Source organism: Sparus aurata, chromosome 6, assembly GCF_900880675.1.
Source record: "Sparus aurata chromosome 6, fSpaAur1.1, whole genome shotgun sequence".
Classification (NCBI taxonomy): Eukaryota; Metazoa; Chordata; class Actinopteri; order Spariformes; family Sparidae; genus Sparus; species Sparus aurata.
Window position 1 is genome coordinate 11,666,295 of NC_044192.1, and position 27,028 is coordinate 11,693,322.

The window sequence follows — 27,028 nt, forward strand, 5'->3', positions numbered from 1 at the left end:
CTTCAGTTCGCCGCAGCCGCAAGTTATTCTGGGAGGTGAAGTTCTTTCAGGAGAGCTTTGTACAGGCTTGAATCATTCATTCAAGAAACATACTGAAGAACATACACTACTCAAAATTAGTTAGGGATATTTTAATGTTTCACTCAACTGTTTATTCTGTGATACATCTGATATTTTTTTAGTGTTTTTGAATATTTTTTGTCCCCAGAAATAATGCAGGACATTTCATTTGACTTTTATTGCATATCCATGCACATGCATGCATGCAACCATATCCCAATATAGTATAACTAATACTGAGCAGTGTAAGTTATAGCCAGCTAAATGAACTGAAAGTAGTATATTGGTCAGTCCTACTTTATCATATAGGCTACTCTTTATTGATATCAGTGTACAGAGGAATGAAACCTCCAAAATCCAAAATATTTAAATTAATAAATGGTTCAGTAAATAGATAAGCCATTAAATGCGCCAAAATATGAAGCATTCATTTAAAAAAAATGACAAATTTATTTTATTTTATTTGCTTCTGTATAAATCTATCTTTGTATTATACTCCTAATTATTTACTTTCCTATTTTTTTTATATATATATATATATATCTGTTTACTATTAACTTCTGTATTTGTTCCCTTTGCATTTTCCTTCTATTTTTCACAGTTATTTATTTCTGTATTTTCTTTTTACATTTCTGCTTAACTATGCAAACGAGAAGGCTAACCCCTCAGGTTCTATGACTGAAGGATCATTTATTTTATTGACGGGGAGATGTTATGGATATTAAGACTTAATGACTACTATTAAATAAGTATTAAGTTTAACTTTCGATTCAATGAAATAGTAGCCAGCGCCTACTCTAACTTTTGGTTTCATAGGCCTCTTCTATATCAGTAGGAATAAAAACATCAGGGACAAAACAAATTTACAAACATGTTTAATAAGTTTTCTGGGGGAAAATGGCCCCAAAGGCACCATGCGTCTTTTATTGTTAGATACATTTGTTTGATTACATAGTCCAACCTCTACTTTGAAGTATAAAATTGCAATGCACAATGGTAACAAAGACAACAGTAAACCGCCTTAAACCACAAAAAAAAAACAAAAAAGAACAAAAAAAAAAACTGCCCACACCATTCAGAATATGATACATTAGATATCTTATTATTAATTATCAATATCAGCACAATCACACATTATTTTCAGTGAAGCATATGGCAAACACTGAAAGTCAAAAGACAACAGAATCAAAACAAAACATTAATCTTGATAATGGCAACAAAAAAAAAAAATCTGTATAAAAGATAAATTGAGAAACCTGCTAGAGGAGGAGTGTTATTGTATCTAGCTTGTGAAATATGACATTCAAAGCCAGGTGCAATTAATCCACCGTACAATATCTTAAATTTGAACCTTTATAGCACAATTGTCCAGTGAACCACACAGAGTAGACACTTGTCTAGCAGGATCCATAGGAAGACAGTCCTCCTGTCTCTAATACGGGTCCTGCAATACTTTTAACATCTCCATCACAATGGAAAATGATCAATACATCTCCAGTACCCCACCCTGCCCTCCCGCTATTTCTTTTCCAACCCTATAAATAACAATCAATGGTCATATTCCACAGCACAGAGACAATAGCTCTCGTTTCAAGACAATTATTTAGTTTGATTTCAAAAATTATTACATGTGTAATGTCAGTAAAAAATTGTCTTAAATATCAAAACTGAACTTTTATCAACGAATGCAGCTTCTCCACACATTACACGGAGAAGGGTGAAGCAAATGAACCGACTTCACAGCATACAATCTCTTTTTTAAACAAAAGAAACAGTGATTAACTCCTCTCCACTTAAAACCATGGTCTCTGTGCTGAGTTACTTGATCACAAACATGAAACATAAAGTACCCCTCAGATTCTCCTATGTAACACATATTCCTTTAGCATCCGCTGACTCACAGTACAGAAACAATTCATTATTTCCATTAGGCTACATAACTCAAGGCAGAAAATAAGCACTGCTGTTGCTTCACTCCCCTCCCTTTCTTGATCTTTTTAAGTGCAACCAAGCACACGTCTTCAAACAGAGAGAAATAACAAGGGGATCTCACAAGGATGGCGAAGCCCTGGCTTTATTTCAGGTGAGCAATGGTACAAAGCATCCGTAGTGTCACAAGTCAGTTATAGATAGATGCTTGTAAGACCTGATTTTTTTTTTTTAATTGTGTAATAAAACATAAAAAAAAAGAGCAGAACCTAAATAGTACGGTAACACAATAAACCTTCTCCCTGTACACTTGGACTGTAAAACGTGGGACGATTTTTGTTTGTAAAACAACAGGCTACATGAAAAATTAGTTATCCGATCCCATTCCTCTGTGTGCCAGAATACAAGATGTGAGAGGTTTTCTTTCCAATATTTTTTTTTTTTTTGTATGACAAAATACACCTGTCTGACTTTTTTTCTGTTTGTTTAAAAACAAGAGGTAGTAAAAAGGCAATCCAAAGTGGCAGGCAATGATATATTCTTTGGAGAAAAGGCACTTGCTTTCCTAACAAACCTACTGCAACAACACCACTTGGCTCTGGTTTTCCCCTTCTGTGGTCCTGTTCTCTCTCTCTACGCTCTCAATCTTATTTACACTTCTCTTATTGTTCAGAGTGTGTTCCCTTGGATACCGTAAGAGTCTCTTCAACCCCTAAACACATTCGCGTTCCCTCAATAAAACATTTCAAGCTCCATCAGTTACCTCGGGAAAGTGACCCACTTCATCTAAAGCATGTTTAAACACATGGAAGATAGCTAGTTGTTCGAAAAATCCGCAATTCTTCAAAATTTTCTTTGCGTGTCGGCACGTTGAGATTCACTCTTTTTTTATCCTTGCCAAAGAGACTTTTTTAAAGCATAGAATGTGTCCATGTTAGTTCGGTCTAGGATTGAATGTTTTTTTGTTTTTTTCTGTTTTTCCTGGATGGTTGAACTGGTCGAAGAGAGATTGTGTCACGCTGTTGTCTGGCTTTTCCAAAACCTCCCTGATGATGAGCTGTTAGTCTTTAACAAGTCTGTAGACATGATACTGAGCTCCATGTTCACTTGTGGAAACCTCAAATACAAACGCTATACAGAGCAAGGTCTCCTGGGTGTCGCGGTTCGTCACCACCTGAGGGGCAAAGGGAGAGAAATGTGAAGAGGCACAGTTGGTTTGGAAATACAATTTGTTTAGAAAAGAGTTAGACATGTCAGGAAGTACTCATATTGGCTCTCTTGCTAAGAATTAGACAAGAACATTGATTCCACTCTCATGTTTGTACGCTGTATCAGCAGCACCTGGTTAGCAAAAAAAGACAGGAAGCAGGGAAACAACTAACCAGGCTTACGACTAATTAACACATTGTATCTTGTGTGTTTAACCCATACAAAAAACACTGTAAAAACAACACGTCGTGGGTTTGAGGGGGTTATAAGCTGGGCTAGAAGTTTCTCTGTTGCCTGTTATTATTGATCCCACCAGATTTCTGGTAAGAGCCACCCTACTCCACCTGTAATTAATTGTTTTCACTGGTGGCCTCCTCGATGCTTGACTGAAACTGTTAACTCACACAGTAGCTCTGGTATAGTGTCTGTTCTGTTCTTGCAGTTCTGATACGGTGGTTTATGAGCTGTAGTTGTCCTGGTAAACAAACAGACCTATTCACTGCAAAAGTGTCTCTGGACTCGTTAGTTAGAGCGGACAGGCTGGGCTGCCCTGCCTCTACTCCACCTCCCCATCACTTTTTCTCTACCTACGAGCCCAGAGACACTGTAGCTGCAAAAGCCAAAACGGTTGGTGTATTTACAAGGGAAACTACAGCTCATAGTCCACTATATTAACTTAACAGCTGGCTGATTGTTTAAAAAAATAAACACCAGAAAATTACAAACACAACCCGTTGACACCAGACATGCTCTGAACATTCAGTTAGAATTCTTGTGTCAGATGAACTTTCTCGCATTATTTTCTAGTCTTTATGTTAAGTCAAGCTAACTGGGTGCTGGTGGTAGCTTCACATTTAGCCTACAGTGGAGAGGTATTATGTGGTCTTAATCACTTCATCTCATTCTCTGCAGGAAAACCAATATCACAGCTCATTATTCCTTTAACAATTCGATGAAATTGAGTGATTGTTACCTGTAGGATAGTGAAGTTTTCAAGAACACTGTTCATCATGTATTTTTCAGGCAAGTGTTTGAGTTTGTGGATAAAGTTGATCATGTACTCGCACATGGGAGAGCGGTGGATCCTGTAAACACACTTTCCTCCCTCCAGGCGGGCGTATTCTGTCTGTGCCACCAACAAAACAAAAACAACACAAAGTATTAAATTGAAAAATTAAAGACTTTGTTTCGGTTGTTTGAGGCGAGAGTACAGAATCAAAGCATGTCCTTACCTCTACTTTCTCAACAACCTGCTTGCCAAACGAGCAGACTTTGGTTGAAACAGTGATCGTCATGTTCTCGAGGCTGCTGTACTGGCTGCTGACGCCGTAGAAAGAACCGGGGCCGTCCTGCATGCCGCTGCTGTTCAGGTCCGCCTGAGGAGGGAATATATTTAATCAGATTAGTGATAATTACATAGCTGTATGCAACTACCTCATATGCACACACGTGAACTGTGTGGTTGTAAGAAAAATGTAAGGTATGTCCGCGGTGTTTCTGTATAGTTGTTTTGGGGACAACACACTGTTGGCAAAGACAGTTTCCTGCCCTGCAAGGTACAACGATGAAGCAATCCACTGTGAAATGCCTTCACTATAATCTTGAGATAATACATTTCACCAAGTTAAGAAAACAACGGCTGAGTCACAAGAGAAGGAAGTGGTTTGTATAATCTAATATAATCTTTACTTTCCTGCCTCTTATCTGCATGAGTATTTATATGGGTTAAAAATGTGGATGTATGTGAAGTAACTGTTAGAAAAAGCATTAGTTTCTGTAATGGGACTCTGTGAAAATTGTAATGCCTCCCACTGAGCTAAAAGGTTAAACATAAATTACATTTCAGTCGGTTATTGGGAACAACTCACCCAGAATTTAACTAGGAAGAAAGCGTTCTGTGGGCCTTTCTCATAAAGCTCTTTCAGCCCGCCCTTCTTCTCAGGGAACTTGTCGTAGATCTGCCGGATGTCCACAGCCTCGAGGAGTGGGTCGCTGTAGGAGGGGTTGGTCTGTCCAATGTGGACAAACAGGTGTTTGCTGTACTGCAAGTGGACAAAAACAAAAAAGGAAGATGTGGTTAAACTCAAGAACCTCAGCCGCAAATCAAAATATGACATTCTGTTCACTTTTGAGGAAAAGAAATACGGTTGTTGTAGCTCTCTGACATCAGACCCAAACGCCACAGAAACATTCTGTTGTTCTTAGCCTTTGTTGAACGGCAGGTATCAGAGGATTAGGGTTGGTTCAGGGATGTTACCACCACCAAAACTGCATGTTTTCTTGCCATATGCATTGAAGGATTATGATGCAAATGATACAGCAGTCACAAACAATGCAGCTGTATCATTTGTAGTCATCCTACGTCTATTTGTGCTCATTTTGAGTCTATTTTAATCATCATGATTCTCAGGTGCAGCTGTCTGTTCAAAAACTGCCTCTGAACGTTGGTATTTAGTTCACACTTGAGTCTAAGTGAGGCTATCAGACTCCGGCCACAGCAGATCCACACTCAAACTCCTCTGCACAGATATTAAAAAAGCTACAGTGCGCCATAAGAAACATTATAGGACAGTAGTTTTCAAAGTGGATTCCAAGTGGTTCCCAGCAAAAAAGGGAAGTTAATTTATTTGGTCATGGGTTTCATACAATTTCTGTAATAAAACATTCCAAAGAAAAATTCTTAACTATTGGGCACCTCTGGGATGAAATCAAATGGGTCCGTCCTATTTTTTACTGTGGTAAAAGAATTTACTGTAGTTTACTGAAATGTTCCTGTGGCCTCAATATGTTATGCAACTGCAACATGAAGGAAAAATACAGAAAAACTAATACTGGATTGAATTTGATTGGCAGATACTCAGTGTTGAACAAAAACTCTGGTCAGGCAAACAAAACAAAACAAACAAAAAAAGCAACACAACCTGACCAGAACCTTGCTTTCAACAGAACCCTGTGACTTTCCAACCAGAAATCTCAACAGTCACTTCAAACAGAAGCCCCGTGGCTCCCTGACCTCTCCGGGCCTGTTCAGTAATCCATCCACGTCTGGAAGTAGGAAGCCTTGCAGTAAATTTTCACTCACGTTGTCGGGGTCTCTCTGGACCTCCATGAAGGCTGAGTACTCCAGCATGCGCAGCTTAGAGGAGGCGATGGTCCGGTCCTGCCACACGGGTACTGCAGTAGCACTTGGTGGTGGAGGAGGTGCCAATGGCTCAAAACCGGCTACAAACACACACAATCACAAAAATGGATACAACCTTGATGCCCACAGTTTGGGAAACTTATCACAGATTTTTACTTCAAACTTACTCGGTATGGATTGTGGTATAGGACCTGATAGGCTTGGGTACGGGGGCTGTGCAAAAGGTTTGATACTGAAAGACAATGAATGTTTCACAGAAGGTCAGTATCGGATGATTGTTGCAGATGGCTCCTACTGTATTTCTGATAAATGTTTTTTTTTTTTTCAAATCGTGAAAATCTGTTAGTCAAAGAGTATGTGTTGTTGCACCAGCTAGGCGTAAGTCCACCTGCTTCATTGCTTCTCGACGATGCAAAACAGCATCTATAAAATGCAGTTTTTAACTAACAAATCTACGAAGATTGATTAAAATATTCATAGATTTTTTTTTTGTTGTTGCTTTTTTTCAGTGAATGTATGTCAATGAGGATTTGTCTTTCCAGTCCCTTTTTTTTCTTCTCAACTAAAATTTGAAGCAGTTAATTTGCCTGGCGGTGTTTTTTACATCAGTGCAGGAAACATACAGAACAATACAGTGTGGCAGAGGAGTTAGTGCTGCTTTGTGCTCACAGTTGTGGACCTCGGCTAGGGGGAACTTACGCATGGCTGGTGCGGCCAAACCCAGGAGTCCTTCCCGGGTTGAGATCTAGAACCAGCCTGGTGTGGCAAAAATGTGATCCGTTAAACATGCCCTGCAATACCCACCTGACAACAAACCCTGCCCATTCAGTCACTCACTCACGTATTTAACTCAATCTCTCTTTTTTCAGAAACTAGATGCAACCTGACGTCACCCCACAAACATCTCTGTGGGGGTTTCGGCAGACGGGTTTTACTTACTCCTGAGAGGGTCCAGGCTGTCCTGGGATAGCAGGCCAGAACTGGAGAGTAAAGAAAACAATGTTAATATACATTTTTCTTCAGATCAAATCCAGTGTCATCTTATTGGCTAAAGAACTGACAAATGTGTAAATGTGCTCACTCTGGCTGGTTGGTAGGGGGCAGGAGGCAGCGGTGGGAGAGGATTCTTTATCATACTCGGGGAGACGATCTGTGCAGACGACAGCGCTGCCATGTTCTGCAAGGCTTTGTCTTTAGACGCCTGATCCTACAGATTCAGAAGGAGGAATGGCGGGAGTCAACCACAAGGTGGCATCATAGCCTCAACATTACTTCCTGCTGTTTTAGAGAGCAATGTATTATTAAGACTTCCACACTAGCGCTGCGTTTTTCAGCTTTAAAAACAACACCTAAATTCTAAATGTATTAAAGTAGCTGATAATCTTGAGGAGAGCTTCTAAGCTTGAGTCAGTAAAAACACTTATTACATGGCTTAGAGTAAAATTTTTTTTTTTTGAAAGAACAGCTTGACAGACTGAAGCAAAAGAGAACAGAGAGGATGAAGCAGCGTCGGTCCAGCGTTGGTATTCAAGCTCAGGTCACAGGACAAATCACGTATCAATGCGTTATCGAGATTACCACAGGAAAAAGGATGAAGAGAGTGCATTTGGTTTGGAATGCAGATTTGCATCCATTCTGCATCGATCAGTGTACAACAATGTACAAGTTTGAGTTTTTATTATGCAGATATTTTTTAAAAAGCCAACTAATTCATGTCCATAGCTCATGATGTCAAATCTTTTGACTTAGAAACACATCAAAGCTTTTATTTCAATGCACCAAACACAATTTAAAATGCATCCTCTTGCTCTTTTTTTTTTGCGTTTGCACTTGTGCTAATCGGCTACGACTTTGCAATTAAAGGAAAGATGCCTCAGAAGCCCCGAATCAAAGAGCCACACCTTATGCAAAGCAAGCAAGACTTTTTTGCCATTTGGCAAAAGGCTTTGGGGAGGGGATTACGCTACATCAGGCAGGATGCGCAGCACAGTTGTGCTCAAAGCGTGGCTGTTTCCTAAGAACTGTATCATTACAGGGGACGCCATGCCAGCAGAGGGCCATAGCAAAGGGGACATTGCACAGGTTCTGCCAAACAAAAGGGGGGGGAGGGAAGCATATTGCACAAGTCGGATTCACTTACCAAATTCATCGCCTGAATCAAAAAAGAGAGAAACCAGGTGACAATGTTCAGTTGGGATAATGGTATGAGGAGAATGGTTCAGTACAACATTATCACAATACGGTGAAGACTACTGGGTGAAGCGATTTCGGCGAAACTTAATGTAAATTCTTGATTTATTTCATTGGAAAGCTGTAAAAGCTTGAAACAGTTGCCAATAATTAATTAAAATCATGTATGAACCTGTAAGAATGTTTGAGTTCCCAGTCAGTTTCTGCACTGCTCAATCTTGAACACAACACTTCTATAACACAACATTTTCCACACTGTAAGCCCGACAGAGGAGAAACGTGACGCAAATACTTAAAAGTGGAGTCCTTGGAGGTTTGTTGTAGCGCAAGCCCTCAGTGTATTATGTCAACTGTACAGCTGGTGCTACAGTGGGTAGCCATCTTAGCGCTCACACATTTACTTCGTGTTTGTTTAGCTGATGCTACAACTTCACTTCATTCCCCAGAGGAAGGAGCTGCTCTCTAGTCAGCCATCTGAACTTGTAAGAGTGGCTTGGAAACTAGTTTGTTGATGTGTGTTTCTTTGACAAATAAACCACTCTGGCTTCACTTCATAAAAGCTGGAATGATTAAACAGAGGGACAAGATGTGGGTATGGCTACAGCTGCATATACGGTTAATAAGTTGATATTTAACTTTTGATAAGGTAAAGAAAAAAAAGTAAAGAGGCATTGGAAATTATTTCTGCTGCTGCTTCTGCTATTATCCGACAAAGGTGAACTCACAGAGCCTGAGTAAAAACAAACGACTTCAATACATGTTGAACGGCTGACATACAGTATGTAAGAGTTTTGAGAGTGGGTTAAAAAACATGAGCATCAAAAATGAGTCGACTCAGTTGTCTCGTGTTGTGTTCAGGGGACAATATGCAGATTATTTTATGTGCAAAACAAATCTAATCAAAGAAAGAAATTAAAGAAATCATAACTGAAACCCTTGGAGCAGAGAGGATAGAAGTCTCCATTCAAGATATTACAAGCCTGATATAATGTCATTACACTGCTACCTGTTGGTTTATATTGAGAGCAGACACACAAAATATGGAAGACTAAGAACAATTACATGAAGGAAAGTGCTTGGAAAATGATGTTAAAGGTCATATTAATAACATTTTTATTTTCTAACACGAACCCATCCACAGATACGTGCAGAATAAAAGTGTCTCTTTTCCTTAAAAACATTATTATAATTGTTAACTGATCATTTTTAAATGTCTGTGTAAGAATTCTGACAGTTGGCTCCAGCTTCTGACAAGGTTTTGCGAGCCGATAGCCTAACGCCGTTGTGTCACATGGTATCTGTGTTCTGTGAGTCAAAAAAGTAAAGAAGTAAAAAAAAATAAAGAAATAAAAGTAAAAATGGCTGAGTTCTACAGCATGTGCTCAGGATACTCTAAGTTAGCTAGCTAGAGTTAGCAACGTTAACGTTAGCTTGAGATAGCTCTATTAACGTTAGCTAACAATGCAGTGTTAGCAACGTTAGCTGGTGCAAAAAACTGACAACCACTTAGGGGGGAGATGATTCGAACAACAGCGGCGTTGTGACGTAAATGCAACGGAACGGGAAACAATGGAATACAGCAGTTAGTGACCGAATGTTTTTAATAGAACCTTTAATTTTAAGATCTGTAAACTTTTGGAAACAGTTTTTGACGGCATAACAGACGAGGCCGGATAATGTTTTGTCCTGTCACTTTAGCGATGAAGACTTTTTTCTTTTTCCTACAGTACATTTTTCAGTCACTTACTTAAAAAGTAAAAGATTATGAGATGTAAGGAGGTAAGAAGGTTGCATCCGTTTCCCAACATATTGTCACACTAGCAGCTGCTGGGTGAACTGAAGTGTTCATGACATTACTGAAACAAAACGAGCCTGACTCTTATCTTTTATACTTTCATTTTACACAGAACGTGTCAGTTGTGGATGCTCGAGGATTAGTCTGCCTTAAAGGGTTAAGTTATTGAAAGTGAGAATATCTTCAGGATTTACACGTGTCTGTGTTATGTACGTATAAACCAACAATGAGAAGAACAAAGAGAGACGAGAGGGACTGAAAGAACTACAAGTAGAGTCAGAAGGAGTCACACAGTGTGATGACAAAAGTTAAACAGTATTGTTTTGGGTTTTTTTGACTGTTCAGTTTAAAAAAGGAAAAAACATCACAAACACACACATGAATGGAACTAAAGGTATCACAGGAGAGAGAGTTTTAGGGAAAGAGGAAGTCTCAGAGAAGTACAGTATGCTGCAGCAGCATGGCTCGCACAGCAGAAAGATACAGAGCTGGAGCAACATGCAGCTGAACGACTTAACTGTGCTCATCACTGCAGCTTGTGTGGCATTCCATTTAAAGAAGCAGCTTCAGGATCAGTTACTATACTTTCACTACCGTGCGATTAGCCTCGCGGTGCAGCGCTGACGTACACAAGTTAAAAAGCTTTGTCTGTTTGTGCACGGCATGCATGGTAGAGAAGCAGGACCGTGGCTCCCCCGGGAGAGATCAGAGAAATACCTCCTCAAGAATATTTATCTGATTTATCCTTTAAAGCTTGCATCCACTTAAGTCGCAGGAGCTGCCCTCGCATCAAAGCAAGGACTGATAATAATGTGCACAAATTAGCAGGTTAGTGCAAAGCCAAGCCTTTTCTTTTTTCCTTTTTTTTTACCAGCCCCGCCGAGCCCGCCGTGAAGCGCATACCTTTAGCTTTGACTGGATCTCGCGAGATTTTCTCCGGGCGAGAACCTGCAAGTGGCTAGAAACCTGCACAGAAGAATAGCCAAGAGGAGGGAAGAGGAAAAAGAGACAGGGAGAGAGAAGACAAGGGAAGAAAGAGGAGAAGCCGTAACCAAAGAGGAAAGAGACGCCCAGTCAGTGTCGCCGAGCGGCGGGCAGCCACCTACCTTTATACCCGCCTGGTATTCACGTACTTTCTTCCGTGCTAACACCTGTATGTGACTAGACACCTAAAGGGGTGCGAGACAGTTTTTTGAGCATAAAAAAACAACATGTACTCAGATGCGCGCACACACATGCATGCAAGTGCAGTCATGTACACACACATACATGCTGACAGAGTTAACATGCACAGTGAAAGTTTTAACTACGTCATGCAAACAGTAAATGGGGTTTTAAGGATAAGCTTGGTGATAGTCTATGTTTTTCTTATTGCAGCCAAATGTCGTGAAAAGACCAAAACCCTCAATCGACTGATACTCCGAAACAAGTGTTTCATGTGTAGCTGAAGCCTCGTTTAATCCTCACAGACTCTGGATCTGCGAGGCCATCAGATCATGTGAGTTACGCACTTGTGGCCAAACTGCAGTGGTTCATACCATTCACTGTCCTTTGAGGAACTACTGTCAGATAGTGGTACGTGTCCGCTGCGGGCTACACCTTCCGACAATCAGCTTGCATCGCACACCTGCTTGCATGCACAATGAAGGGGAAGTGTAGAAACGGTGTATCTTGTGTACAGCAGGGTGTGGTTGAGGTGTAGCGACCAACGAAGGTACGCTACCCTTCATTTGGGAACAACAATGGTGCACCCTCATAGGTTAGCTTCCGTGCTAAAGCATCAGACCTTGAGAGTATATCAAATTAGAAGAGGAGCAAAGAGCGACACTGAAGAAATCTTTCGATGGAGAATGTGTTTTTCCCTCTTTTATCGACTGGCTTCAGCAATTTGAATAACCAACCGGTTTCGCTGGTTGTAGCACCTTCCAACTGCTGATCTGATTCATTAAAGGTCAGGAAGGCAGTTCTGTAGAAAGATGATCGTTGAGTCCCATTCCAGAGTGAAATTACAGCCCAAAACAACAGTATTTGACAATCTAATAATGAGACTCAGACTCTCATGAATCGCCTTCCCTCCCTTTAAATTAGACGGTGATGGACGGATGGTTCAAACAACACCAGGATTATCACAGATCTCCAACATTTTAAAGTAACATTATGTAGAAACTGGCATTTTGTGCTTGTAAATGTGCATGTAACGCTGTGATCCTACCCTCTCGCTGCAGTTACATAGTGCAGATACATGTTAGGGGGGGGTTGGAGTGGTTGAGACCAAGACCAATCACAAGACACTGAACCATCGACATGATTTGGAAGCTGATATTCTGTTACATGCTCAATAGAAGAAAACAGGCTTTGGGGATAAGGGCCACAGACTGGACAGGTAAATGAAAGCTGCTGAACAACTATCACAGTGTTGGTTTTGGTCTTTTTATGGGATTTGCTGACAACAAGAAACTAGAAATATAAATAATAAAACCAGACTTATCCTTCAAATAACTTGCAATCCACTAGCATGACATCAGGAACTATTAGTCCTAAAAAACTGAACAACTGCTGCAGCGATTAACCATTTTCACCACTCTGGCGATGTGTTAGTTCCTTCTCATACATGCACTAACCAAAAACACAAACTCATGCATGACTGTGTTAAAACTAATAACCCATTCAAACTTGTTTTACCTGTTTTCTTGTGCGGGTTTTCCCTGTCCGCAGCTTGATGTACCTCGCTATCAATTCATTGCGACCTGTAACCAAAACAAAAAAGAAAAAGAAGGAGAGCACGGTCACAAACACAAACAAGGATGCAAGAACACGTGACAGGAGATAAACATTTGTGCGTCACTGACACTAAACCGGACACAAGGTGGCGCTGTTGTCATGCCTTGAATGTGTGTCAAAGGAACAACAGCGTGACCTTTCCCAGAGCTCCTCAGACCCAGGGCAAACACACGTTTGTCACAGGTCACAGGCCACAATAACACCTCTGTTTCCTACTGGAGACTATATTCAAACATTTCATTTCTTATTTACGACAAGTCAGAAACGAAAAAGGCTGATTTTCTTGTTTTACCCCCCAAGTTTGTTTTATTGCTCACTTCACACCTCAGTATTGTCTGCTCATGTGGCCCTGCAGCCTAATTACAGACTGCTTAGAAAAACAGAACTGTGTTTTTCATGACATAACATCTACTCTCGACATTCCGCACAAACTGGTTGTGCGGAGAACAGGCGTATATTCTGAGTCGTGCCTGCCTGCGATCCCCCTCGTAATCAGTGCAGATTTTTAGCAAGCGCTGCCTTTTACAGCAGCACGCAGCTGGGATCAAGCAGAGAATTGTACTCGGAGTGTGAGGAGTGCAAGAAAAAAGACGCGTTATTATGTTGTCTCGGGGGGAAATCAATCCATCAGTCCCTTTCACTTCACTCCAACCCTGCCAAGTCACGTTAACTGGGTTCTGTGGCTGAACGCTGGGGCCAAAGGGAGAGGTTGAACCGCTGTATCGCTATGAATAATGACCTAAACTTGCTGACAGATATTTACACCAACAAAACCTGGTCAAGATGTGCCTTCTTAAACACACACAGGCACAGACAACAGACTGTGTGTCTAACAAGGTTTTATAGACGTTAGAGTATCCAGACACATAATGACAGGAGAAACAAGTCCTGTTTTTTTCACACACTCTTTAGTACTTGGCCTCCAGAAGGCCCTGGTTAGAGCAATTACCATAAAAGTACTGCAGGCCATCTCCAGGAGGCTTGCAGCACTCACCATACTCTCCAACCAGTCAGTCGGCCCGGCGGTCGGCCAGCAGAGCAGAGCAGAGCTGAACTGTCTGCCGATACTGAGCAAGCCCGTCCCCCCTCTGCCCCGGGCCAAGGATGGACACGCCCGCTCCAGCGCCTCCGCATTCCTAACATTCCTGTAGGCCTGTCACATCTGTGCTAGCCAGTCTGATTGGCCTGGGCCTGCGAACACAGCCAGAGCTTGGGCGAACACACACATGCTCATATGGGAGAAGCAGGGGTTAGAGCCAGGGTTAGGGCCATTAGGTTGGGGTGTGGGGTCACCGGTTAGAGGGGCAAAAGGGGCAGCTGATGCTGTAACTCTTGGAGGAAACACAAAGCCATAACTGTCTCTGCCAACAACTGCCACCTGGCAGCAAAGCAGCCCCCTTTTTTTTCCCAAAACAACACCACAGTGTGACCCTGCTCTCAACGGACAGCAGCACCTGCTGCCGACCATCCCTGCAGAGGATGGCAGGGAGAGAGAACAATGCCAGTTCGAAACCCCGCAACTGTCACTCTCAATCTCCTCAGCTGAGGAGCAGTGGGGGGGGGGGGGGGGGGGGGGGGGGGACGCTGCATCGTCCCAACCACAGAGTTCTGCTGTTGATTTCACAGATATCTCATTGCAAAGTACTGTATTTACTGAGATACAGTATGAAGCAGGAAACAGAAAGATAGAGACTTGTCTGAGAATGGTGCGGTGGATTCCTTTACAGCAGACGTAAAAGGACAGAATCAGAAAAACACAGCTAACTCTCTGGTTCACAATTTAATGGAGATTGTTCAAAAATATCAAACCATTTATGTTTCTTTTTTTCGAACTTCTCTTCCAACAGTGTTGAGCAGAGAAGTTGGTGGTACAGCGTGGTAAATCAAAAATGTGTTTTGTTCATCTGTTGAACAGTGCAGCTCTGTGGTCAGGGAGCTGAAACGATATCTCCAGTTTTCTTGCACAACATCTGGTTGGTTTTGTGATATTTGAAATGACTACTTTTGTTTTATGTGATATACAGTTCGCTGCACACACGCCACTTTCAAGTGGGCAAACAACTACAGCTCCAGATATACTTTTATAAAGTCGAATGCTGAAAAGGCACTTTGTGTTCTGCACTGTGATATAAAAGACAAACTGGATTCTGATCCCCTCGATTTTTTAAAACTGTTCCCTCGCGCTTACCAAGGGCTAATCCCTGAATGATATTCAACACTACTTCATGACAAAAAAAAAAGAAGATCCGCTCAAACACTGAGGTAATCAGTCCAAACAATCCCCCCCCCCATCGTCCACTTCACACCCTTGCATCAAATTTTAAAACCGTGGCGCACACATGACATTTTGAGGGGTAACATAATCACTCGGGAGACCTGTGTTCAACCTCAGGCACACACACAAAAAAAAACCCATCTGAACAGAGCTGATTCAACAGGCTCCGGATCAGTAATATCAGGAGAGGTGAGTCGATGCCTACGAAAACGAAACATGTAGCCGGATTGTTGACAACCTCACGCAGGATATCTAAAATATCCCAGGATTTCTTGGTATGCACAGAGAGAATAATCAGCACTTTTTTTTTTTTTTTTATAAACAGTGATCAAGTTGGACGGGTCGTATAAGCTGACCAAATGATTCAAACACGCTGCTCTCTCAAACCCCATCAGAGGAAACACAGAGGGTGGTGCTCTCCACGTCGTCAGTGGTAGCTGCAGCCGTGGCAGCCGAGATCTGCTCAGACTTGACATGGCGGGGGGTCAGAGAGAGACGGTGGTAATGTTCCACACAGCGGGGGGGGGGGGAACGTGACAGGTGCTGACACAGACTGTGGTACGAATCGCAATGCACGGCCTCGCTCCGCGTCCACCACAGCCTCTTCTTTCCCCCGCACTTCGCTGTCTTCCCCTCTCTCTCTCTCTCCCGAGCCGCTCATGAATCCCCTCGCTGATTGCTCAACACCCACTCAGATCGCTGCAGGCGGCCATTCTTAACCTCTTCTCTGACAGGACACGCCTATCTTTTTTCTTTTTACTACATGACCGCTGGAATTTTCCACTTCCACGCTAAGATAGTGAGTAAAAAGGTAATCTCTCTTCACCCCCCCCCCCCCCCCCCCCCCCCCCCACCTCCTCCCTCTCTCCCTCTCCTGAATCCTTTTCTCCACCCATATTCTCTCCCCTCCTCCCTTCTCATAACATTGAGGTAATCCTAAATTGCTAACATACTGCTCAGCCATGACTGAAAACATTCCTAACATCTCAGTGAGGGGGCTGACAGGGAAGGCCTGCTCAGTCATCATTACAGCGCCCAGCCCCCTCTCTTATACCTCCACAGCAACCTGGTGTGCGCACCGAACCTGCTGCTTATTCCTAATGCGGCCTCCGAAGGTCAAAAGAGACATAAGCCTCCCTCCAAGCACTGAAATCTTTTTTTTCTTTTTTGGTACCCAGGGTTCTCTGTAGTTAGTGACAGCTGCAGGGCTGAGGGAGAGAGGGAGAGAGAGGTGTGTGTGTGTGTGTGTGTGTGTGTGTGTGTGTGTGTGCTCAGGGTTTGACAGACCTGTTTGGGCCAGAAAACGCCGTGGAACGACATGTCAGTACAGCCCCCACGCAAAACAAGACTGACGGCATTTTTTTCGACACACACACACACACACGTCTTCTGAAGGCACTTCCTCTGAACTTCGGGTGTAAAATGCGCCAACTATTTGAATTCTACCGAGAACGATTATCTCAGAGCTGCAATTATTCTTTCGCTTTTAGTTTTTCAAATTTCTAAAAAAGACGCTGCAGCAGATTATTACCTGCAAGAGACAAATGAGTTGAAAAATCACAGAAATCAAAGGTCACATTTTGGGAAGTGCGACAAAATGTGTGCGAGGCGAGATGAGAGGAAGGACACCGGCCTCCTGTCTGTCTGTCTGTCTGTCTGTTAGATGGAAGGCTTCGGATAGCAGTCGGTTATCTTAGCTTAGCATAGGGGCTGTAAACAGGAGACACAGCTGGTCGAAATGTAACAAAATCCACCGACCAGAAGCTCTACTGCTCATTAATTAACACATTATATCTCGCGCTGCAAAAACGGGCATCTGCTTGCCCAGATTTAAAATGAACTGAATGGTCTTGTTTTAAAAGTTATTTGATAGTTTCTGTCTTTTCATGGTATGTTATGTTACTGATCCTGAATGTGTCTTTCATGCCTTAATTAGAAAGGAAATATCAAAATTTAATAACATAAGGATTCAAAAAAAAAAAAAGGTAAAGTCACATACCCCTTTTACTACAATAAACTTGTTTCAAGAGCTGACACTAACTAACTAACACTTAAATTTGTGTTTTGCTTTACTTGGCCTTCAATTCAGCAGTGTGCTATAATCAAAGGGGCACTATGTGGCTTTGGAGAAGAAATACAAATGCCATTATTTACACTATCAATGAGCTAATAGTACAAACTCAGAAATATTTATCTTTTCTGTAACTGAATAAACAAGCTGTTCTCAGAGGAAAATAAGGTCCCCGGAACACTGTTTGAGCTAGAAAAGTGGCAGGGTCCGCCACACATAAAGAAAATAAAACAGTTTGAAACTGTCCTTTAAGGTCAGTTTGTTTATTCAGTCATTAAAACAAAGAGTTTAGGGTTTAGGGAGTTAAGGGTTTTTTATGGCATAAAAAAAATCAGTCAATGGAGATTTTTATCTCCTGATTAAAATGTGCTGCCAAAAACTACATAGTGCACCTCTAAAAATGCAAAATATAAATTCCTTGCTCAAGCAATTTGGTCTAAAAGCCAGAATTTTTTCCTTTTTTAAAAATCCTCTGAAGACCAATTTCCTCAGAATTACCTGGTAAAGAAGACTGTTACATTTAAATTCTAAAAGCTAAAAATTTCATTTTGAGACAATCAGTGTAGTATGACGACATATTCTAATCAAATCTTGTATTATAGCTTTCATGTTTTTGCAGCGAACTCATACGTAAACCTACGTGCTGGACTATTTCTTGGCTGGGGGCGGTGACTTCCTGTTTCAGCACACCACCGACTTGTTTTCACTATTTGGTTTTTGTACAGATTAGAAAAACAAGATGAAATGTGTTATTTAGCGAGCTGAAGACGTGAATTTTTGTAACCTTTGGGCTAGGCTACATGATTCCCCCCTGTTTCATGTCTTCATGCTAAGGTAAGCTAAGCTAAACTACCTGGCTGCTGGCTGTGGCCTTATGTTTACCATCCGGACATGAGTTGTATCAAAGAGAGAAATAGAAAAGGTGATCATGTTGGTGTCAAGGTTGAATTCCTGACTGTTGTGGTAGATTTACGAGACTTTATGACAGCTTTACGACAGTTAGATGTATTCTGTTATGACTGATTACATCACTGACTCGAGAACAGCTATTTTAAGTTTTGCTCATGTTCTGAAACAACCGGCGTGATCGTTCACATGTGTGACTTATTAAAAACGAGTGTTATGTTCCTTTGAACTTTTCGTTACCCTTGAGCTACGTAAATGACTGGCAGTGCTGCTGGGAAGTCTAGACAGGTTTGTAGAGCAACCAATACACATGTATAAAAACAGTCATCTCGCAAAGGCAATGGAAATTTGCAGACGTTTCCCAGCAAATGACAAAAAAAACAAAAAAAATCCTGGCAGAAAAAAAGTGGAATTCCCAATGGGAGGGATGACTTGCCTGCTTTTGGAGGCCACTGGGAGTCTGAGACTGCAAGGTAGACAGTATTACATACAGTGCAATCGTTAACATTCCCCTAACCTCACGTCAGGGCAGCTTTTAGATGTCTGAGGTAATCACCTTGTGAGAAGGCTTCTTCTGGGGCATGCCTCGGCTCTGCCAGTGGAGCCTCAGATGACTTATTGTAAATGGAGAGGGTGTTTAGTGCTCTAGAAAAAAAAAAAAAAGAGGCCAGCCTCTAAAAGGGGTCCTGACAGTTTGTTGCTAAGGGGGCAGGTTTGCGCACGGCCGGCCTCTTTGTTGACGTTCTCATGACAAATGTATGGAGCCTGGGACACAACACTGCCCTGCTAAACGGGACTGGGGAGTTATTTAGGTAAATTTAGAGATGCCTGCAGTGATTTGTGCTTCAGGCCTCTGCAACTTAAGGTCAGCAAAAGCATGCTGTAAACTAGAAAGGTACTCAGTAGAGTGCATACCACTGCCAAGGCCCGACAGTCCCATTTAATTCAGTCAAACCTTTATCCAACATCGAGCTCTAGAGCCACTTAAGAGCCATAGATGCACCCATACACCAACACCCATAATTTAATATCACCAGATCGAGGATCTCCATCGAATCATGCACGCATAGGCATCTGCCTCATCATCATATCATGCATTATGTCCTGGGAAATTAACAAAAGTTTTTTTTTAAAAGCCCTGGATCTTGTCCCTTTTATCCTGATCTGCACCAAAAGTTAATGAGGTCTATTCTCGGCTGAGACCAATCCTCCGTCCAAGTTTCATGAAAAATCCATTCAGCAGTTTTTATGTAATCCTGCTGACCAACCAACCAACCAACCAACAAACAAATGGAGACGGGTTAAAAGAACCTCCCTGGCAGAGACGCCTAGTTTTTTTCCCTGGAAAAGTTGCAATAAGTTCACTAATACTACTATTTTTAAACACGTGTCTTTGAGATTTGCCTAAAATGAAAATCTGATGGATGGTCACAAACGTTTATTTCAAACAGACTGATAGTCTAAATGTACAAACTCTTTCTCCTCCGGGGGTGCAACTCATGATCACTTTCACTGTCAATTAACCTGTCACTTAATTTTCCAAGTAATTAAGCGACTGTTCATAAAAATGTCAGGAAACAGTTGCCTATCACGAGATCTTAGAGGCCGAGGTAATGTCTTAAGATATCTTTTATTGTCTAACGGAGAAGGTGAAGCCAGACAGTGTTTTTAGAATCAGAGCTGCAGTGATTTGTCCATGAATCAATTATTTGAAAAAAAAAAAAAAAATCATTTCAACCTGGATTTGCTGCTTCCAGCGTTGTAAATGTCTTATTTGTCATGTATGCTGGTAAAGGAAGAGTCTCTTGGTTTTGGAAATTGTGAGCATATTTCGCATTTTTTCGATATTTCATTGACTTTTAAGGATTAGTCGAGAAAACAATCAACAGATTAATCCATAACACAAATAGTATTGAGGTGCGGCTCTCTAATTTATCAGACAAAAATAGATTTTCTGCTTCCTAACTGGCCCATCCACTACTTGTATCCTCCTACTATACTCCTTAAGACAGGATCAGGAGCAGCAACAGTAGCTGCTACAGTGACTCAGTTATCTCAGGTATGTGCTTCTCCTTGAATATCAAAACCTGCCTGTGAATCACGCCAAAAGAATCCCATCTGACGTCAAGCCACCCGAAAAACGGAGCTCATGAAAACAAACACTAATGCTTCTAAAACACACAGCCTGTCTGAGCCTTTTTGGTGGCAATGATTTATGGCTTTTATGGTTTCTCTGAAGCGGGAATCAATTTCAACTTTTTGAGACATGTTGGACAATAATTAAAGGGCAGGGAGCTCTCACAAAGCGGGGGCTCGCGGGATTTGAATTACGATGGTGAAAATAACATAATTTCGCGAACCCAGAGAGAGGTTCATCGAGGACAGCGGCGAGCGAGACGGCAGAGAAAAGCGGCCCGATCCCTGTCAATCAACGTTTACTGCTGCTCAGCGCAAAAATCCCCAAACTTCAAATGTGTAATCTAATTAGGGAAAGCGTGCACTGTCTCAACAACAGGAATGGGAAAGAGGGATTGAAATAATGAGGGACAAATGCGTTCAATTTCCTACACCTGGATGTCTGATTCTACCGGAGAACTTGCCAACACATCCATCTGGAGTTTTTCGGGAGATTAAGGGGCTCAACACCTGCACTTTAATGAACACGCTGCAGGAATCAGCATAACTATTCTGAAACCATATGGATGTTTAAATCTTCGGCATGCCAATGTGATGTTTTTGTTCCTGAGTCTCGATTTCACGCTGGGCTAATTATTGCTCATTTAACCGGGCAAGCCGGCATCAAACAAAAACACTTCTCTAGAAACCAGCGTCAACCAGTCACCTGCAGGCAAAACTCTCCCAGCAATACCGGTGTGTGTGTGTGTGTGTCTGTGTGTGCGTGTGTGTGGGGTGGGGTGGGGGAAACAAGCAACGAGAGCATGACGTTCGCCGATTAAAAAAAAAAACAACGAGCAGGTTTTGCAACTGAAAGTGCGGTGAGGAAGAGAGGACGCCGTAAAAACAGTGGGCATAAAAATAGGCCGTAAAGGCTCTGAAGGAACAGACAGGTGTAAATCAAGGGGAGGGGAGTCGAGATGCTTTCGAGGCGGCAATAACCAGCTCTGAGAGCGTTGGTGCGACTGGAAGAACCTGCCCCTGGGTCACAGCGCAACAGGTACAGACTTGTTCCAGGGAGCTCTGCGTGGAAAGAAAACATTCACCTCTGTGTCAAAGCTGTGACACAAGCACAAGAGGAGGGAAAAGTATTCCTCTCGTCTCTTTTCCGGGGCACCACGGTGGGTGTTTGTTGCCTTTTGGCCACAAAAATCTCTGAGGAATGGATGGTTTTCTCATTTTTGTGCATTCATTTCCATGTAATTGTTGTTTTTCTGTCGCCCTGGCTGTTATCCAGCGCACTCACCATACATCTTCCCCTCGTCTGACAGGATGATTTTCCTCCGGCCGCAGGGAGGGTAGATGGCGAGGGCCTCCTGGAAGCTCTGCTCGATGTCGGGGCTCCACACGCCCTCGGCGTCCCCGTCCAGGGTCTTGTCCTCGTTGTCCCCGTCCAGCCCATCTTCTGGGCTACCGTTGGCGCTCCACTCGTTGGACGCAATGGTGGCGGCTCCCCCTGGGCCCGACCCCGAGCCCCGATATCAAAGGATCTGTGGGAGATCTGTGGAAGAAAGGCGGAAGTTGCTTAGTTGTTTTGATCGGATTTTGCATCGGATCGGATAAGTTGCAGGATGGGTGATACTCTACGTTTTTGTTATTATCAACATTGACTGGACAAATAATGTCTGTGTAAACTGTAGCCTATTCCTCTATAGAGAACCACATTTGTCTAAAAGCATTCAACAACAAGCTGCCACGATCAGCGCCAGGCTTTGAAGCAAATTCGACATAGTGGCCAAACCGCGTAATTACAACGTTACACGACGCACACCGGCCCAAAAAGCTTACATTGTGAAACAAGCAGCAAGTGTCACAACCCCCATGAGATGACTCGTTTCACCATCAGAAAGACGAGAAGAGGCACCGACCGAATTATTTTACCCCCGTTCAAGTCAGCGGGCGGTTAAACTAGATGTTAGCCGGGAAAACTCTGTAACGTGCAGGCTTGACGGGCCAAACGATGTGGAGGATCTGAGTCAGGGCTGCACGATACTGGAAAAAAAAATGAAATTGGGATATTTTGGTTTTCTGCAATATGAAAAAAATTGTGGCAGAGTAGAAAAATTCGCAAAAACACATCGGAAAATTTATTTAATTTTCGTTATTTGACACTGCACGGTCTGCGATGTGTCGATAACAGATGTGCACACTGCGATGATTGAAACGTTATATATTGTGCAGGCCTAATCCGAGTAAGTCTAGACTCAAGGGAAATTAAAGGAACGGGGCCACCCACCTCCCTTATACATCCATGTTTAAACACACCAGTGAGCTACACAGTTGCCATGCTTTGTAATAATAAGCAAAGGCCCTGTTTATTTATTTCTTATTTTTTAAGGCAAACCTTAAGACTATCTTGATGTAAATACTCACTAGCTCATCAGATCTGTATATAATGGTCTCAAACAAAGTCACTACTTACTCCAACTAGTTTACACGTTTAAATAAAGAATCCATATATTTGTAACCCATTTTAAGGATTTATGTCTTTAGTAGGAGTCTGAGAGGCCACAGACTGGGCTGGAAGGCCACACAGTAATGAAAAACATACAACCACATTTAACATTTTGGTCTAATCATGGGCTTTGTTGACAATATCAAAAATTGGGGAAACCCTATTTCTCCTTCGGTGGGGAAAACAGTCACCACAATACAACAAGTGTGCTGTAGGCATAATTCTTGTAATGAAGTCGATTCTCTGCTTCAAACGAGAGCACGTTCAGCTTCTCGGCACCAGAAGAGTCCGTCAACGTGAGGTTTTTGTTTGTCGCACTGACGGCTTGTATCGATTTCCTTCTAGTGGCCACGAGCGGAACTGCAGGTTGTGTGACGCCATCAGGCAAAAAAAAAAATCCCTTAAGAATGACCGTAAAGCTACAAAGATAATTTTCTTTCACAACATTCAGAACTTCCTCTTTCATTTGATTTTTTCACACAGTATAATTACAAGCCGGCGTTTGTCTAATCAACATGTGATTTACATGACATTCGTATGCAGAGGAAATCAGTCAGGTATGCGGAAGCCTGCAGGAGCCCCGCGGCGTCTGTGCGGCAGGACGAGCAGGTTTTTTAATGAATCTTGAAACAGCATTTTGTGGCTGATTTGCTTACATTCTGACACACTGAGCTGTGATAACCCCGAGGCGCAGTGAACGACTTTTTCGCACATTGTATCCTTTTTTTAAATTCATGACACAACAGGGCTGATATTCACAAACAAACCTGAACTGGACGCCTACAGGATCGATAAACTGCGGGAGAAAAATGAAGCAGAGGTTTGTTCAAATAAATCGATTAAATTATCTAACATTGTCATACTTAACATTTTTCTTAAGTTTCTTAAGAAACTACCCCAAAAAAAAAAAAAAGGAAGTACTTGTGTGGATGCAAAGAAGGTCCTGAGCCATGTTCATGTAAAGCATAATGAGAGACATCAGAGTGAGGAGTGTCATTCATCTATAGGTCGCTGCTCTGCCCTCTTTGACATTTTCTTTATGGCAGTCATTAAACTTGCATGAATAAACAATGTTAACCGTAATTATTACTATAATTTCCTATATTTTATTCCTCTGAAACGGCCAAATGAATTCAAGATATTCCATAAAACGAAGTTTAAAGACCTCACTAATCAGTGCTGGCCTCAAGGAATTCCTGTGGTCTGGGAACTGTGTCCCGATGTGGTTGGCTTATGGCTGACTGCAGGCAAAGATCTTAAGTATTTTTCAAGCTGCCTTTTCAGCATTGTATTGTTTCTGAAATGGGAGTCTATGAGGTAACCATGATCCTCCCAGGATGCTTGTGTTTCTGCTTTATGGTTTCTGCAGATGCTGACAAAAATAAAAGTGTAACGGATAAATCGAGAGAGCGTCCAAATTAGTGTTTCCTGCATAACAGTGAGTATAAATTAAAATGTAGGGTATTTATAAAGGGCTACGACTAAAGATCTGTTTTCAGTTGTTGTTTCCTTTCATTAAAAGACATATTTTATGTCTTTTATGAGGTTTTGTGCAGTCAGAGAGTTGAGAAATGTAACAGTATGATTCCTGAAACACAAGAATTATCCCAGATATTAAGTGTGTAAAACTGAAGTGGAATACCCGACCGGCCACTATTACCAGCCGATACTGGCCTATCACATATATATCTGTATCGCCTTATATGTTGTCAAATATGCACTGATATTTAAAGTTCTTTTTAGAGATTATAATGCAGAAAAAAGATGCCTGGGATAATCCGAATTCTCCGGGAAGTTCACCGTTTCGGTGCTCTGATGTCATTTTAGACAGTAAAGTTTATTGTTAAACTGCAAAGTATCCTGCTCGTCTCACGTCTTTGTCACAAGTGTTTGACAGCCGCATTTGAGGGATATTGGTGTAAATCAGCTGATATATTTTACTCCTTAACTCTTGGTATCTGCTCCGAAAATCAATTCTCATTCATGAAGTAAGAAAGGAAATATGAAAATAAAGATTTGTGATCATCAAAGACATTATATTTAATGAAAACCTAGAATATTCAATAATGAAATACATCTGTTTCAGTGATCCAGCAAAGGAACTCAGCCATGCGAGGAGAAAAATAAGAAGTGAAAATGGGTCCATATTGAGCATTAGAAGAGCAGTGATGCATAAATTATATTGTTTTCAAAAAGTAAGAAAGAAAAAATGTAAGTAAGTGTTTGTGATGTTCCAAAACAACTAGATTGAAAAGTACCAGGAATACAGAATCCATACATTCATTCATTGCAAAGATACAGTCATTTTTACTTTATTCTAACAAAGGTGAAACGTATTAAATCATAGCATAATTTCACCAAAACTGTGAAGCGCCAAAGAGACATTCTTTTAATTACTATTTATTTATATATTTATTCATGATGACTGTATAACAAGAAAAAATGGCTGTTCAAAACTGCTCTGTAATCTCCCTTAACCTCATTTTTTCTGAACACATCTCAGTACTCGGAGAGATTTACGCTGTATCATCGCTGCAGTTCGTCCAAATCACCCGAGAACCACAAACTGGTTGAAAAAGAAGAGGTGGCGGATTAGTGACGCTTCCTTTCCCTTCCCATCGTCATTTAACGGGAATTTCATGAGATCAAAGGCGAGCGGAGCAGTAACACAGCTCCTGCGGTGATATTCCGCCTCTTACAACACGAAATTCATGGACGTCACTGAACCGAAACGAGAGTTTGACAAACATCCACAACTCAGGCTGCTAATTTTAGCTGAGAGGGTATTGGTTATGGCGGACCCTCTGCGGCAGGGTCACGGTGTTAAAACTCAACACTGAAACGAAGCACTCATCAGCAGCTCAAGTGATCCATCTCAGTCGTCACAGATCACACTGCTGGATCGCTCCCAGTGGCAGCTTACTACATGCGACTGGAGTTAGCGTTCGCTTAATTATACTCCGTGCTGCCAGTTTGTGAATAAACAAAATACTGAAACAAAGAACATAAAAAAACACACACAGAAACGTGTTCATGTAAGTAAATAAATGAAGAAATATAATTAAAGCTCCAACAACTATTTGAGAATCAGTTGCTCGGCAAAACTGGTTTATCGTCTTCTGTCAAGGAAACATACCTAAAGTTCTCTGGATACAGCCTCTAAAATCTGACCATATGTCTGATTTTCTTTCTTGTATTATAGCCAGCTGAATATTTTAGCGTTTTAGATTGTTAGTTGGAGGAAAAAAAGTACTTTGAAACTACAAATGTCTTGTTTTATTCAACCAACTGTTGACAGTCACACATGACAAAGAAAAAAAAGGCTTCAAATCTTCACATGTGGGAAGATGGAAACCGCAAATATTCAGAATTTCTGCTTGAAAAATGATTATTCACTGATCATTATAACTCCCATTCTATCATATGTCAACAGACAAATTGATTAATTGTCTACCCAATTTTTCATTGTCGACATTTTGCTGACCATGACATGAGAAAGTAATTCCTCCATGATGGGAAGAATCATAAGTCACTGCCCTAAATTGGATTTAATCGATTAAAAAAAATAAAAAATAAAAAGGCTAAATAAAATAAAACAGAGGGCACCCATTAAAAAAAGATCTGGTTACAGCAACACGTCACGACATTAGACATAATGATTTGACTTATATAAATGTGTGTTTATACAAATTAAAAACACAAACATCTGCAGGCACAAAGAGCCGTTAAAGCTGAAAGAAACCTCCTTTTTTTGTTGATTCTGGCGCCCCCTGTGGACAAAAGTAGTACTGTACTAAAGATCTTGATCTGGCTAATGTGCTTTTGTTTTAGAAGAGAGTGAAAGAGAGGCCCATTTAACACTTTTTTTTAAACGCCGCTTTATGCACGATGCATAGATAATGTATCTATTGTTAGTTGCGTAAAACTGTAAAATGACGGTGACAACGTAAACTTTGTTTTATTGACGTATCGCCAGACTACAGAGCCTTGTCTTTCCTCAGGCTGTGAGACTCAACACACTGCTATTCAAAATAATTTCA

At 41.5% G+C, this 27,028-nt stretch overlaps 1 protein-coding gene across 1 annotated transcript; it reads right to left on the reverse strand.

Annotated features, from left to right (window-relative positions):
- Positions 1–920: 920 nt before the first annotated feature.
- Positions 921–22,014, reverse strand: tead3b (TEA domain family member 3 b; the record flags this gene model as incomplete). The annotated part of the gene is made up of 13 exons (XM_030419102.1): positions 921–3,163; positions 4,172–4,324; positions 4,431–4,574; positions 5,067–5,240; positions 6,281–6,420; positions 6,508–6,572; positions 7,040–7,096; positions 7,280–7,320; positions 7,422–7,547; positions 8,481–8,492; positions 11,432–11,494; positions 13,008–13,072; positions 21,780–22,014. Coding segments are annotated over 13 exons (1,389 nt in total), but the record flags the coding sequence as incomplete, so codon positions are not given.
- Between the last annotated feature and the right edge of the window lie 5,014 nt (positions 22,015–27,028).